Here is a 17,369-nt window from a genome sequence, read left to right on the forward strand (position 1 = left end):
TCTAGTTTACGCTGTAGATCATCCCTTAATTTTACAATATGTTCATTGAATTGATTAATGTTAGTCTTTTATTTGTTTAAGTTAGGCCTTTTGTTATCACGAACAAGGGTATAAGATTGAGTAAGCCCGGCCCTTTCAAACCCCACCCTAGGAAGCCACTTATTGGAATTGGAGTAATGAAATATTGTTGTTGTTATAGTAATGAACATGTATCAAAAGAAAACTCGATACTTAAATTTGAATATGATATTATGGTTTGTTTCGGCTCTTTTGAGTGTAGTTCAGTTAATCTTTACATTATACATTGATGGTAAAATAGGCATAAGATTTGCAAAGCAAAACTGGAGAGCAAGCAATATGTAAGACAGATGGTGAAACTATTTATTAGTCATCTAATAGTAGCTGATACAAAGACTATAGTTTATAGAATCATTCCTTATGCACACTAAAAATGTCTTAAACTGCCATGCATCTATGTGTAGCAATTGAACATATTGCTCCTTTTCTTGCTTTCTTCACCTTACTGTCACGTCCACGAAGTTCAATATCTTAAGAATCTGAAGGGGTCCCTTCAAGATCCAATACCGAGGTTAACCATTTGCAAACTTGTTCAGTTTCTTCAGGAATTGTGTAATGACCTAGCCTGCATAAGAGTATATATAACCTCCTATTGAGACTAGTTCTCCTATATAAAACCATTTTCATAACAAGTTTATTGAAGTTTAGTTGATAAAAGGGTAGTGTACAGTACCCTTCATAGCTCTTGAAAGTAATATTCTGGAATCCGAGTGAAGTAAGAGCCTCCACAGCTTTCTCTCCGTGTTCGAATGCTACCACTTCATCAGCTGAAACAAAAACGAAAATTGAAGCGAAACTATACTTCCTTGCAAAAATAAGACTCTTGCAGTTGGAAAAGCAAATTGGTGCGGACGGAATTCGATTAGAGACAAGATAATTGGTTGATAAGGAAAGGGAATACCTGATCCATGACAAAGTAAAATGGGCACAGACGCAGCACGCTGCTCAGATTCGTCAGATTCCTCCATCCATGTTCTCAGTAAGCTATTAAATTAGAATATTCAACTCTGTAAGGATGATATTAGATGAAACTCTGATTGTAGAAAAACCCATGTTACAAACTATACAAACCTTGAACATGGAAGCCATCCACTCAGTCCCACAGCAATGCTCAGATTAATAGGATAAGCGTTTCCGTTGCTGTATCGCCCTATTACTTGGCATATCACAGAATACAAGGCGGTAGCAGCACCCATGTTGAAACCCCCAATACCAAGCTTAACTGTAATCACCATTTCGAAGATCAATACCAAGACATAGACGGTATTTCTTCATATCAAGTGACAAAAGTTTCTTCAGTGGAGATGAACTAGTGAAGCACAACAGATCATAGGAATATGAGCGCTAGCTAGGAGCTGGTGCTGCTCTTGTTAATCCATAAGTCTATAATGTTTGGTGGAAGTATAGAATAAACCAAGTGAAAAATCAGGCAACATTCGTTTTCTGAGACGGAAAAAATATGAGAGCCCAGCCAACTATAATGAGGACATAAAGCACATAACCGGGTAAAAGTATGAGCACAAAACAGAAAGTGACTAGGGAATCTCTCATTTTTCTGCTAGTGATAAAGAATATATTAAAAGAAAAGGGCAAGCACCCTTGTACAAAAAGAGTTTATCGTGTCCTCATTCTATCTTAGAACGTACAATGAATTCCATCAAACACATACCGTCAGAGGGCTCACTGGACAAAAGGTTGGCAATGTGTGTGGCTGAAGCATCTAAACTCTCCATATTAACAGGAGCATTTTCTGATATATCTTCTGCATCAAACCCTGACATCATCATACCAATAGATTCCTACGGCTATTAGACACAAAACTAAATATATGCAGATATCGAATAGAAGTGCAGCAGTCGTCACTAGTCACCTATAAGAGGTAGTCATGGTACTCACATGCGGTGCAAAAAAATCCACCAAGAAGTGCAACTGGACGAGTAGGAGCAGTAGGGAAAATCCATTTAATCTGCATGTTTATTATGCTGTGACATATGAGCTCACAAGTCCTAGCTCTTAGCTTTGAGCAAAAGGAATTAGCAAGTTTTTATCGTCAATGCATACTTACATTTGGAAGGGGGAGTGTGTCAAAGAGTTGCGACCAGCTGCATTATATAAAACATCATTAGTAACAGACAAAAAGCTCTTCAACATGATTCTTCGACAAACAAAAACCATTTTATAAGAAGGTCTTGTACATTAGTTTGAGCTATATAACACAAGAACACTTGAAAAACAGAATTAATCACCAACACTTCATAAAGTTTTGCTTTAAAAAGGCATTATTCTCCTTGGAGTTCGAAATAACTGGTATTGACTATTGAGAAGGTTTCTTACATAGCACGGAACAATTTAGCAGTTCGCGTGACTTGATACAATCGCATTCGAACTGTCTATCATGTCGTTAACCATGATCAGTTTTTCCTGTTAGGTATACGACAGCATGAAAAATTCTTATGCTTGTTTTTGTACGCTGTTTACACTACCAGGATCAAAATAACATGCATGTGATGGATGAATCATTGAGAACTATACATCCCATGGATCAACCTTCTTAATGAATACTTAGAGTAATCAGTGATCAACACTGCCGCTCAATTATGAATTTAGACTCAGGAATGGTTGACATGTTAACAAGGAAAACGTAAAAGATGAGAAGTAATGTAAAATGCTAGAATATAATGGCTTAGCGTAGGGAAACTTGATTACTACCTCAAGCCTTTGTCACCCATTCCATGCAACCAGACTATAGTAGCCTGGTGTTTTCCCTTAGGCCTGACAACATGAGTTTCTCCAAACTCCAAAACTGTTGTCATTTGACTAGCTGTTGCATCTTCACTACCTGAAACGTTCAGTGTAAACAGGAAACTTCAATAATAAAAAATAAGAATGGAGTTAAATGTACAAACTTTGCAGGAGTTTGTACAGTGAGTCTCTCTGCAGCGACTTAAAGGCTACGAACCTTTGTTTCAACTCTAATATAGATCATTTATCCAGCGCGACTGCACAGGATAACATATTCCAACAGCAGACTTAAAATTCACTTGTTGCTACTGATCTTACACAATACAACAGACCGACCCCCTCCCTCGTTACATGTAAAAGCTCTAACACTATGTTTGGATAGTAAATTAGTACTCGAAAGAAATTGGGAAGGGAAAGGGAAGGAAAGGAAGGGGAGGGTTGAGGAGGGAGAGTGCACTTGTTTGGTTAGAAGGGGGAAGATAAGGGAAAATGAAGGAAAATGATCGTTTTTCCTCTAAAATTTTTCGCTTTATAAAAGATTGTATTTTTAACAAAATTTGTCAATATTTTTCCTCCAAACCCCTTCCCTCCAAATCCCTCCTCGCTTTTTGTTATCCAAATAAGAAATCCTCCATCCTTTCAACTCCCTCTTCTTTATTTCCTTCCATTTCTCTTTATCCGAACACCGTGTAAAGCACAAGAACAATTTAAGTTCAGAAATTTTGCAGACAAAGACTAGTACACTAAGCACTTGACAACAAACTACTAAATTTTCTTAAGCATGTACAACAACTATTATAACCCGGAATTAAGCTAAGGCTTTGGCGTTGTTATTGTGTAACTAATATCTTTGGTAACTTACCTGAGCCCCCAACATCTTCATCAATCGGATTCATTTTTAATATCACCTTGTTTGTTACCACAATAATATTGACAAAGCTAAGCCTGGCTAATCCTACATTTATACAGACAGATTGGGGCATAAATGGAAATATAGTCTAGAATCTGAATCACCACTTTTGAGCTTTCTACACACACCGACCTTAATATCTGAAAGCATCCTAAATTAATATAGTACAGGGATAGATAAAGACAGTAAGACACTACTATGTCTATGTATAACAACTAAGAAGAGATGAATGAAAAAAAAGAAAAGATGATGAAAGGCAAAAAAGATCAAGAAAAGTAGATTTCCTTTATGGAAAGAGAATCCACAAACAAATCAATTTGACCTACCTGAATTTGCTTCCAAACATACTCTTTTTTTTTATATTCACAATTCACTCTTGCAACATTCTTTAAAATCAAACTTCACTTCTTTTCTAAAATATACTCTGAATTTGCACTATATGAATTTGCCTAAAATATACCCTGGCCTCAACCTTTGATCTTAAAATAAATAAGGAAAAACCCACTGTCGAAAAGGTCAAATACCCAGAAATTTGAATGCAGAAATTTACATGTTCCAATTATAAATGAAACAATTACTCCTATATAAATCCAAATCAAGACTATAATAGGTCGAACACTCGCTTGAACAACAAAATTTTTAATAGAATGACCCGGGTAATTGCCGAGGCTAAAAAGATCACATATAAGCAATGTATAAGATTTTAAATCTAAACTGTGCAGGTGATGTTTACAATTACAGGTATTTATAATCTGTGTACTAACCTGGTTTTGGGGCATAGGATTAGAGAGAATAAAGCATACAAATTTTTGGTGTTTTCACACGCACTCCCTCTCTCTATAATTCTTAAATAAACAAAAATAGTCAAGTTTTTTTCTGACTTTGATTTTGATTTTAATTTTGTGGAGTCCCCTGCAGCTCTGAAAGTTTGATGATCATACTATTTATTTTTACGTGCACTTGGAGAACCAGATGGAGTAGCTGAACACTGAACACCACACCACACCACACCATACGTGTGCACATACACTGACACTACACTTAAGTGGGAATTTTTTGTATGGCAGCTAACAATAAAAAAAAATTAAAAATTGTGATGGCCTAAAGGCTACAGGCAAATAGTCGGCGACGGGCAGGCAACAAGCAGACAACGGCAAATGTCTAGGAAAAGTGACGACGGGTATCAGCGCGATCGTCTATCCGTCGCCCCAAATAATTTTTTATAAAAAATTATTTTTGAACTGCGGCGACGGCATTTGTTTGTGAAAGAAACTCTCTTATACATACAAACCCATAAAAGAGTTAGCTTCTCATTTGTGAAAGAAATATGCATCTACATATTGTTGATCAACAAGGAATAAGTGCTTTGTTGTTTTTGTGTGGATAGTTGATCAAATATTACTTACCCTATGTTTCGATGGAGGTATTTGAAGAGAAAAGAAAGAGAGGTATTTGGAGGGAAATAATTTCCTTTGTTTGGATAACAATTTTAGAGAATAAGCGATTTTAAAAGGAAGGAAAATGGAAAAACTAATATCCCTAGTTTTGTAAATAACCAAATCTTTCCAAGAGGGGAAAGATTTCAAAGAAAAATAAACTTAACAGTTAGATTATTGTTTATATTCACTTTTTTGTGAGGCATACATTAATATTCAACTATAATATGTAATATTATTGATAGTATTTAATTTATTTAGAATTCCGTATACTCTATTTTCCTTTTATTTCTCTTCAATTCCCTCCTTATTCAAACAAGGGATACACTCCTCACTAATCCATCCTTTCCCTTCACCTTCTCTTCTTTTTCCTTTCCCTTTCCTTCCTTTCCCTCCTAAAAGTTTATCCAAATATACTGTTAAAAGAAAGTTTTTTGCATCGAAATGCTGTTTAACAATGCAGGTAATTGATGACTAGGTAAATAAGAAGGCACCCATTCGACTAAATGGCATGTTATTGTTGCGACTCATTTTTTCTTGCTCCTACATGGCCCTTCTTTTCTCTTGTCTGCATTTAGTCAACGAGTTGAGGCTTCAATCTTCAAATCAAATCTTTATAAAGGATAATATCTCCTTCTTTTCTCTTGTCTGCATTTGTTTAATGCAAACACAAGGTGTGTATATATAGCTCCAAGAAACCTAATTTAATGAGTGTTTCTTACTCTTCATGTCACACAACGGTTAAATAAGATATGATTATACTATTATATCTAAATTATATTGGAAATATAATGCAAATACAAATAAAACAAACCAATTTGTATTTCCTTTGTGTGGATAGCAATAGAAATTCTTGTTAAAATAATTTAGAAAAATCTAGGATTTTAATTAAATATAAAAATATCTAAACTAAAGAATTAAAAAATAAAAATATCTAAGATAATATAATGGAAGATACTAGAAAAGTAATTAAAAAACAAAAATATCTAAGATATTTCAGTAAACTTGTACCAAACTCAACACTATAAATACCCATTGATGTAATCAATTTTTTAGCAATGAAGAACAATATTCATTCTACATATTCACTCATCTTCTTCTCCAAATAAATACATTCACTATTTTACCATATAAATTTTCCTACATTTGGTATCAAGAGCTAATTAAAACCAAGACTTCCAAACAACCTAAACGCATTAACAACATATTCCACTATAAAATAAACTACTAACCACAAAATAAAAAAATGACCTCAACTACTAATAACCTCCAAGTTAATTGGTTTCCCACATTTAAGGGAGAAAAATATGAACGATGGGCTATGCAAATGAGGTCAATATTTATCTCCTAAGATTTATGGGAATTAGTACAAGAAGGTTATCAGCGACCACCAAAAGATGAGACTAAAGAGTCATCTTGGGATGAAACAAAAATAAAACGATATAAACAAAATAGGATAAGGGATAACTATGCCATATCCCTATTATATCGTGGAGTCGACGAGGTAATACTTACAACGATCATGCCTGCAAAAACAGCTACGGAGCCTTGGAGGATCCTAGAGACAAAATACAGAGGTTCCGAAGAGGTAATTCTTTTTAAACTCCAATCACTATGGAGAGAATTTGATAATTTATTAATGGCAGAAAATAAAACAATAAATTCATTTTTTGACCGAGTCACTAATATACTTTATCAAATAAGATCAAATGGTGGTAAAAATAGAAGATGAAAATGTGATTTGAAAAATATTAAGGAGTCTATCACAAAAATATAACATTATTGCCACAACAATAGAAGAAGTTAACAAGAAAAATTTATTTCAATTAAGTATACCCGAACTAATGGGATCACTACTTGCACATGAAGATATATTAAAAAGATTTAACGAAGAACCACTAGAACAAGTTTTTCAAGCTAAATTAAAATTTTCTAATGGTGAAAATAAAAATAGTCATTGTAAAAATTATGAAAAAGGACAAACATCAACTAATTGTAGCAAGGGGAGAGGAAATTTTAAAAATCAAAGGAGTCGATTAAATAATCAAACTGACCTTTATTGTATATTATGTAAGAAAACTAACCACAATACTAATAATTGTCGGTACAAATGTAAGAGGTGTAAAAAACACACTCACCTTGAAAAAGATTGTTGGTATCGACAAAAAGAAGAAGCAAACTATTCCGAAAACAATAATTCCGGAGAGCAAATATTTTACACTGGATTAACTGCACTAGAAAAAGTAAGTGACATATGGTATATTGATAGTGGTTGTTCAAATCACATGACAGGCAATAAACATTATTTTGTCACTTTTGACGAAAATGTTAAAACACACATCACACTTGGCGACGGTAAAAAAGAAGATGTCGCCGGAAAAGGAACAATCGTCGTAAAAACAAAAAATGGCTCATCAAAATTAATTCATGAAGTTTTTTATGTTCCCGGACTTGCACAAAATTTATTAACCGTAGGCCAATTAATTAAAAAAGGATATATGGTTAAATTTGAGAATAACAAATGTCAAATCTATTATAAAAATAAGGGTCAGATAATAACAACTGTTGAAATGGCTCATAACAAAATATTCCCATTAAAATTAAAATTGTCATTTGAAGAAAAATTGGCTTTAAGCTCAATAAATGATGAATCCACCTTGTGTCATTTGAGATTCGGGCATCTAAATTTTAACAGTCTAAAACTATTAAAACAAAAAGAAATGGTAATTGGACTACCATCAATAAAAAATGAAAGAAAAATTTGCGAAGGCTGTATATATGGCAAGATGCACAGATTGCCATTTCCTACCGCACCTTTGAGGGCCAAGGCTCCGCTAGAGCTTGTTCATGCAGATATCTGGGGTCCTACCAATAATCCGTCTCTTGGCGGAAAAAGATATTTTCTTTTGTTCGTAGATGACTACTTCCGCATGATATGGGTATATTTCCTGGAGAAAAAATCAGAAGTTTTTTCCCACTTCATGGAATTCAAAGCCCTCATAGAAAATCAAAGTGGGCATTCTCTTAAGATTCTTAGAACGGATCGTGGCGGAGAATTTTCAAGCAATGAATTCAACAACTTCTGTAAGAAGCATGGAATTAAAAGAGAACTTACAGCAAGGCGTACACCTCAACAAAATGGTGTCGCAGAAAGGAAAAACCGCACTATAGCACTGGGCCGAAGCTGTTCACACGGCAGTATATATCCTCAATAGATCTCCCACAAAAGCAGTTAAGGATTTAATGCCATATGAAGCCTAGCACAAGAGAAAGCCAAGAGTAGAACACCTCAAAGTGTTCGGATGCGTAGCTTATGCCCACATCTCGAAGGAGAATCGGGAAAAGCTCGATGAGAAGGGAGAAAAATGCATCTTCATTGGATACAGTCACGAAACAAAAGGATATCGCCTTTACAAGCCTGAATCTAAACAATTAATCATCTCTAGAGACGTAATTTTCGGTGAAGCAGTCAAATGGACGTGGAAAGAAAAAGAAACTGAAGCTCGCGAAGGAGATACTCTCCTAAGAGATCCAAGTGAAGAAGCCGGAGCAGACCAACCAACAAACCCATCATCTCCGAGTCCAAGTACACCTGAAAGTACAAGATCATCTCCAAGCTCAAGAAGCCGAACATCACGTTCAACTCCTCAACATCAAGAAGCCCGAAGATCAATACGAAATCGGCAACCGCCATCATGGTTACAAGATTACCATTGTGACCAACCAATGATGGCTCTCTTCTCTAGTGAGCCACAAACATTTCAAGAAGCAACACAAGAAGAAACATGGATTGAGGCTATGAACGCAGAAATCAAAATGGTCGAGAAGAATCACACATGGAAACTTGTAGACAAACCACAAGACAAGGAAGTCATCGGACTCAAGTGGGTCTACAAGGTGAAACATAATAATGATGGCTCCATCAACAAGTACAAAGCAAGGCTCGTAGCAAAAGGATATGCGCAACAACCAGGAATCGACTTCAATGAAACATATGCACCAGTTGTCCGCATGGAGACAATCAGAACAGTCTTGGCATTAGCAGCACAGCATCAGCTACCAGTCTTTCAGCTCGATGTCAAATCAGCATTTCTAAATGGAGAACTCAAAGAAGAAGTGTACGTCAAGCAACCGCAAGGATACATCATCAAAGGCCAAGAAGACAAAGTATACCGCCTTCGAAAAGCTCTGTACAGACTCAACCAAGCACTATACATCAAGACACAAGGTAACAACTTTCTCTTTTTATGCCTGTACGTGGATGATCTAATCTATACAGGCACACACCCAACGATGATCGAAGAATTTAAAAAGGCTATGATGAAGGAGTACGAGATGACAGACCTTGGTACAATGAAATACTTCCTTGGCATACAAATCAAACAAAGCCCAGGAAGAATATTTCTATCACAAGAGAAATATACAGAAGACCTTCTCAAGAAATTCAACATGGGTAAATGTAAACCGCTGGCTACACCAATGGCAATCAATGAGAAGTTATCAAAGTACGATGGCAAACCAAAAGTCGACGGAGCAATGTATTGAAGCTTGGTCGGCTCTCTTATCTATCTCACACATACAAGACCAGATATAGGCAAGACTGTCAGCATCGTATCCAGGTTCATGAGTGAACCAAGCAAGGATCATCTAACAGCAACAAAGAGGATTCTCAGATACATTAAGGGAACAAAAAGCTATGGGATCATATACGAAACTGAAAAAGATTTCAAGCTCACAGAATACACCGATAGCGACTGGGCTGGAAGTGTGGATGATATAAAAAGTACAAGCGGGTACGTATTTCAGCTTGGAAACAAGGTGGTCTCATGGTCATCAAAAAAACAAGCAACAGTAGCTTTATCATCAGTAGAAGCAGAGTACATTGCAGCAACAAGTGCAGCACGTGAAGCAGTCTAGCTCAGAAGGATATTAATCAATCTACAACATAAGCAAGAGACACCAACTACAATGTTCTTCGACAACATGTCAACAATAGCAATGACGAAGAATCCAGTGTTTCATAGCAGATCAAAACACATCGAGATACGACATCACTACATTCGTGAGTTACTAGACAAGAAAGAGATCGAACTACAATTCTGCAAGACGGGGGAGCAGCTCGCAGACATTTTCACAAAACCCATATCAACTGAAAGATTTATCGAGTTCAGAAGACAACTTAGAGTTCAAGATCTTTCAGATTAGGGGGAGTGTTAAAATAATCTAGAAAAATCTAGGATTTTAATTAAATATAAAAATATTTAAACTAAAGAATTAAAAATTAAAAATATCTAAGATAATATAATGGAAGATCCTAGAAAAGTAATTAAAAAATAAAAATATCTAAGATATTTTAGTAAACTTGTAACCAAACTCAACACTATAAATACCCATTGATGTAATCAATTTTTTGGCAATGAAGAACAATATCCATTCTACATATTCACTCATCTTCCTCTCCAAATAAATCCATTCACTATTTTACCATCTAAATTTTCCTACATTCCTTACTTTGTAGATCAGCAAAATGGACACCATGAAGATAAGGTTGCGACAATAAATGTCGCTTGAAAACTTGATATTTGTAAGAGGCATTCATACACTTTTCTAGTGTGATACTTCTCCCACAAAGGTGCTTAGAATGATAATGAAATTGACAATGAGATACAACCTACACAACAATGTACTAGCACAAAGGACATTGCAAAAGTAAAGACAAGTGTTGTAGATGGATAATTAACTTATGATAATGTATAAAGCGTTTATAACTCTTTTATACACCACATGCAAAAGAGAAGTATGAACAATGTATGTTCATAGATAAATTCAGAAAATGTATGTTCAACCAATGACTGCTTATGAAACAAGTGTGTTTCATCGAACAAAGCTTATGAACCAAAAGGTTGATTCACCAAAGCTTATCAATGAATCAATATAATGATTCATCATCATTAACCACCAGAAGTAGTTAACATACATTAGTGATGATTGATAACAAACAGCACTGACGAAATAAACTACCAAAACCCGCGAAAACAAGACAGGGGACAAGCCACTGTTTTCCGATTTGCGTTTTTATATATTAGGCATATTTTGGACTTGTTATATATTACATATTATCGCACTACTATACTTAGTATGTATTATATATAATCTAGGTTTTTATATACTCTAAATGTCCAACAAATTACTAAAAATGGGACGATAAATGCTTGTAAACTTTATACAAAAAGGTCTAGGATATTGGAAATCATCAATTCGCATATGAACATTTACTAATTACTCAATATTTATAAACTATGGATGAAAATTCTAATTTAAAGGCAATCTATGTTAGTTTCAAATTAAACTCATGTTTTATTGATTAACTAATATGATTAAGATCCTAATAGTTTTAATCTCAAACTCTCGTTTTATTGATTGATTAAACTAATAAGAATTTAATTTAAATTTATCTTGAATCTAAGTAACTCTTAGTCTCAAACTCCCATTTCATTGATAGGGTTAACAAAGATTTTTTAAAATCAAGATTAATCAGCCCAATTCAATCATACATCCATATCAATAAAATATACTAATGAAGAAACAACTTGACACACGTGTCACATTTTCATTAAAAAAATTTCCGCCTTTTTTCTATAATTGACATGGAAACTTTTGATGATTGACTTGATATTTAAGGAAATGCTTGACTCATTAAAAAATATATTTTTTTATTGACTATAAATATATTTCCTTATATATACTTATAAATTTTTTATCCCAAATCTTAAATAAAATTAAAGTTTGCTTCATTAAGAAGTGACTTAACTATAAAAAGACGAAAAATAAAATAATTTAATTTTATATTTTCATATACACAATCTTTTATCTCAAAATTTATGTTATATTTTATATTTCATGATAAAAATCTACATATTAAATTAATATATATTAGACATTGATAAAAAAAATCTAAAATCTTCCGATGATGGGATCATAAAAAAAAGAACAATTCTTTTATAATAAACAAAGTATTTTATTGTGTTTTAAAGTTATATTAATTAAAATTTAATAAAAACTATTGACAGGAAAATTGACTTACGTGAGTAATTTCATCCTTATAATATAGCTTAACGATAATAAATTTCATAAAATTTCATTGATTGATGGTAATTTTTGTCTATTTTTCACATATATGTTTTAATATAATTGTATAGTAAATTATTTATTCGCTTTCTCAATTATATTATTCTAACAAATACAAAGATTTAACAAATAATAATTATAATAATAATATATAATATAATATACTAATAAAAAAATGACTTGGAACACGTGTCACATTTTCATTAAAAATTTTCCCGCCTTTTTCTATTATTGACATAGAAACTTTTGATGATTGACTTGATATTTAAGAAAATAATTAACTCATCAAACATATAAACTTTTCGGCAAAAAATATAATATTTTTAGACTGACTATAAATATATTTTCTTATGTAAACCTATAAATTTTTTTATCCCAAATCTTAAATAAAATTAAAGTTTGATACATTAAAAAGTGACCCAACCAGAAAAAAATAAAATAAAATAATTTATTTTCTATTTTCATATACCCAATCTTGAGTCTTAAGTTTAAAATTTATATTATATTTTATAATCAGTTTATATATTTTATTATTCTTTTAAAAATATTTTATCATCATACATGATAAAAAGAAATACAATGCAAATTAGATTAAAATATATAATATATTAATGAAAAATCTAAAATCTTTCAATGATGGAATCATAGAAAAAAGAATAATTTTTATAATAAATAAAGTATTCTATTGCATGTTAAAATTATATTAATTAAAATTTAATAATTACTACTGACGAACATTTCTTGACTTATTTGGGTGATTTCATCAATATAATATAGCTGTTATGAATTGAATAAAATTTTATTGATTGATGGTAATTTTTTATCTATTTTTTCACATATATGTTTTAATTGTATAATAACTTATTTCTTCGCTTTGTCAATCATATTATTATAACAAATTCAAAGTTTAAAAATTAAGTTTATATTGTAAATGAATCAATTATATAAATTAATATTTATATATACATGTATATAAGTAAATATTTATCACATCCGTGTTTTACACGGAAATCTATCTAATTTAATATAATTTATATAGCCACCAACCAAATGGATTAATCTAACAATCACGAATTAAAGCCACATTACACTACCAAAAGTACCAATCCTCACTATTTCTTACTACTGTGTAACTTTTATGTCCTTACTATGTTTGTTCTCTTCTTAATTTCATAAATCCTCTTATGTGACTAAAGGCCACCATATCGGGGTTACAAGGCCTACATGGTAACACATGAACCAAGGGCGGGGACGGGAACGGCCATATTGGCGCCAAATACAAAGTATTATCATACCCCGTTTAAAAATCATATGTAGATCATCTATGACTCCAAAAACTAAATCAACTGGAATACCAATCTAGTGGAGTCGCCATAGCAACCATCTTCTAATAATGCATCATCCATAAGGAAATTATTCTCATCCAACAAAACATATTCTAATGCTCTCTATCAAGATGGTTTCTTTCTTTATTCAATCCAACAAAACTTGATTTCTGTTCATAGGAAAATCAATCTAATTTTCTACAATTACTGTTATGTCTATCTGACTAAATCAATAACTTCTATAAGCATATTCAAAAATCGATTCATGAACAAACACAATATGATTATTCTCAAAATCAAAAATAGATAGAAGAAATATGCACATAGGAGTTAGTTACCGTATGAAATATGCACATAGGAGTTAGTTACCGTATGTACGTATGCAACTGCTAGACAAAAAATTACAAGATCAACCAAAGATCAGGTTCTCCACGGTCCTCTTATGAATTGGGCACCTATACACATTTAAAGTCTGACTAATTAAGTCTAATTAGTCTCATATAAAATTCAATTACTATAAAAGTACTCTACTACCATTCAAACGAGTTCTAACTCAGTCAAATACAAAAATCTGAAGTCTAAGCTTGCCCATAACTAAACCATCAAATTCTAACTTAACCACAAAATAAGTTTTTCACTCAATTTTTACAACAAAGTATATTCTAATGAGTAATGAGTAAGATTAAAGTTTGTGTTTTGTCATTGCAATATTACTATAGATTATATAAAACAATTAATGTATTACATATAATAGCAATGGTAACACTCAAGGTAGTAAACTAGTAATGATATACAATCCAAAAAATTACAACAAAATTATTAAAATGGAAACTACAATGACCTAACCTTGGTGAAGAAGAATAAAAAAAAATCAAGGGAAAAATCATAGCACACACTGATGGATAAAATAAATACAAAGAAAAAACACAAGAACTTTAATAAAGTATCTTAGCCATCTTCCCCTCCAATTAGATTCTATATAATTAATGATTCAACAATACAATAATAAAACAAACCTAGCAAATAATGAAACAAACTTCACTAATGCTATAAAACACTCTCTCTAGCCTAAAGCTTACACCTTTAATAATGCAAGTCTGAAGTCACACACTCTATTACAAGAAGAGCTCTCCAGGCTCTCAAACCCTTTTTCTCATATGTTAACCTTTACTTGGTTATTCTAATACCGATTTCAGCCTCCTTATACAGCCCACTATACATTAGAATAACCCTATAATAAGTACAAGACGTGCCCTCCAAGTGTAAACAAAAATCATAAAGTCGCAAAAGCTGCTCGTGCGAGCACTATTTCTGCTCGAACAAGCACCTGCAAGCGTGCACTCCTCTTATGCTACTACCACTTGTTGTTGTAGCCTCGGTTAGCGATGTTGCTACCTCGAACATGGCAGCCACTAACACCTCCTTCTTGCACCTTATCGTCTTGTCCAAGGCACTCTTTTCTTGTTCTAGGCACACTTCAAGAAACTCTGTTCTTGCTCCATTTAGTGATTCAAACCGCAATCTAACATACTCCATTGCACACTCTTCGTTATCCTCTAGTGTGAGAGTCATGGAATGAGCAATGAGATGATCAATATCATCTCTCGGGAGAACTGGTTCTTGGCACAACACTTACAAATCAAAATGAAGCTAAGAAAAATAAGAGAAAAAAATAAGGACATTGAAGAAATAAGTAGACAATATAAAGAAAGTTCAAAATAAATTTGTGATTGAGATTAGAAAAATGTTGTGAATGGGCTATGGCAATGGTGAATAAACAAACACAAAAATAAAGTGCAAAGCAAACACTAAATACAGAGTATTAACAACAATGGACAGCAACACACAATATATAAGGTATCTAGTGATACCCCCCCCCCCCCAACAAAGTATTATCATTAATATACTCAACAATACATTAATGACTCACCTTACAAGCTTCAAGAACAACTTCTCAAAGCAAGATTGAACCTTTGATGTCAATCTCTCTCAAATGCCCTAATACAATGGGAGTGAACTCTCTCACTGCATGCCGTTCAATCGAGCAAGAAGGGCTTGATTTGTCGAGCAATCATCCAGGAGCTACTGACTTGCTGCTTCATCTTGGCTCGATCGAGCCATGCTTGCTCGAGTGGTCGAGCGTGTCATCAGCATTAGATCACAGCAACTTCTTGGGCATCTCTTCACTTGTGTCTTGTCTTCACCAAGACACAACATAACATCATCATTCATCACTTTATTTAGTGACCCGAAGCATATGCTCTCATACTTCTTTGCATTCACAACTTCGTTCTCAAACGTGCAAGCCAAAGAGTACGCTACGACGTGATCGAACTCACCTCCATCAAAGAGAGATTTGGGGCTTGACTCAACAAAAAAAAGAATGTGAAATTATTGCTAAAAAAATTCTAAATACAAAATAAAACAAAAACGAAAATTAGAATAAAAAAATAATTTTCAGTTTTTACTGTTCCATAATGATCAAACTTATCCTTGCCAATAAGAAGATTCCTAGTAAAGTAACCAATTAAACATAAGTCTAAATACACAATATCTATATCGTAATTAGGGATTAATTAAGATTATCAGTCCTAACAAGTCAACTGGTTTTATACCTTTCCTTCTAATTAGAAGCCAAGACTGAAAAGTCATAGCACTCAAATCCTCCTTATTTTTCCTTAAGAAGATAATCAATATAAATATAATACTCCCAAGTAAGATAAAGTGGTTGTTGATTAAAAAAAGAAAAAGGATAAAGTGTTTGTTAAAAGTCAAATATCAAGATTCTCCTGTCTACCAACTTGACATATATATACATGCCACAACACCTAGTTATTTTACAAATGTACCAATACCTCTATCAAAAATGACATGTGAAATTGCTTGTTTCATTATAATTTGGTCAAAATGGTGTTTATAACCATGGAATATTTTTAGGGCATAATTTGTGTTTCCAACAATTATTTTTGATCAATGTGTAAATAGGTACAAAGTTTTTTTATTTATTTATCTTTTACTTTCTTATTAGTACTTTCTTTGTCTCTTTAAAATCAGACTATTTATAATAATAAATTATTTATATTTTAATTTATATATAGAAAAGTCAATAATAAACTAAAACATATTATAATATATTTTTAGTATTCACTCTGATATTATTTTTACATAATGTTTTTCATTTTAGCTAATTATATATATTTTAATCATTAAAAAAAAGGCACTTAAAAGTTTGACTTTCATAACAAGAATGTTGCATGATGAAACAAATGGCCAATGGGTACTTGATAATAATAATATTTAATCATACATTATATAATAATCAATCTTGAAGTTTCTACTAATATGATGATTAAGTGGATGGCCAAGGGGACCATACTATACTCTCTTAGTACCTCTCTTTTAACTTCATTTTTTATTTTTAATTGTTGCTTTATTTTTTAAATATTTTTATATTTTAATCACATACATAAATTCTAACTCTCAAAGTAATTTATAATCACAAATTTTTATATTAGACGGTTTCACCGTGAAATTTATCTCATATATAGATTAAATAGTCAAATAGTATAAATTATTAACATATGAACTCTTTGTTTAAAGGTCGTCTTATCGTGATACAGCCTCTCACTCTTAAGAATAGCTATATAACAATATGGGTTTGAAATTTGAAGGGTTATGAAGTTAATTAAGTTAGGTTATTACGAATGGACAGATTCTCAAGCAAAACGTGTTGAAGAGGATTGCATATAA

The 17,369-nt window shown here is 32.6% G+C and overlaps 1 protein-coding gene across 4 annotated transcripts; it reads right to left on the bottom strand.

The window, feature by feature from the left end:
* Positions 1-144: 144 nt before the first annotated feature.
* On the bottom strand, positions 145-5,131 carry LOC130817521 (uncharacterized). 4 transcript variants are annotated; one of them, XM_057683271.1, is made up of 9 exons: positions 4,495-5,131; positions 2,788-2,917; positions 2,144-2,180; positions 1,975-2,044; positions 1,748-1,852; positions 1,150-1,300; positions 980-1,062; positions 752-845; positions 145-643 (listed from the first exon to the last, which is right to left on the bottom strand). In XM_057683271.1, the coding sequence occupies exons 2-9, from the start codon at positions 2,889-2,891 to the stop codon at positions 550-552; spliced, it is 738 nt and encodes a 245-aa protein (XP_057539254.1). In that variant the 5' UTR covers positions 2,892-2,917; positions 4,495-5,131; the 3' UTR covers positions 145-549. The 4 variants fall into 4 exon arrangements, with proteins under 4 accessions (XP_057539254.1, XP_057539255.1, XP_057539253.1 ...); XM_057683272.1 differs by lacking the exon at positions 4,495-5,131 and adding an exon at positions 4,053-4,431 and having other exon boundaries at positions 2,788-2,913; XM_057683270.1 differs by lacking the exon at positions 4,495-5,131 and adding an exon at positions 3,683-4,042.
* Between the last annotated feature and the right edge of the window lie 12,238 nt (positions 5,132-17,369).

The sequence above is a fragment of the Amaranthus tricolor genome, chromosome 7, assembly GCF_026212465.1.
Source record: "Amaranthus tricolor cultivar Red isolate AtriRed21 chromosome 7, ASM2621246v1, whole genome shotgun sequence".
NCBI classification, from domain to species: Eukaryota; Viridiplantae; Streptophyta; class Magnoliopsida; order Caryophyllales; family Amaranthaceae; genus Amaranthus; species Amaranthus tricolor.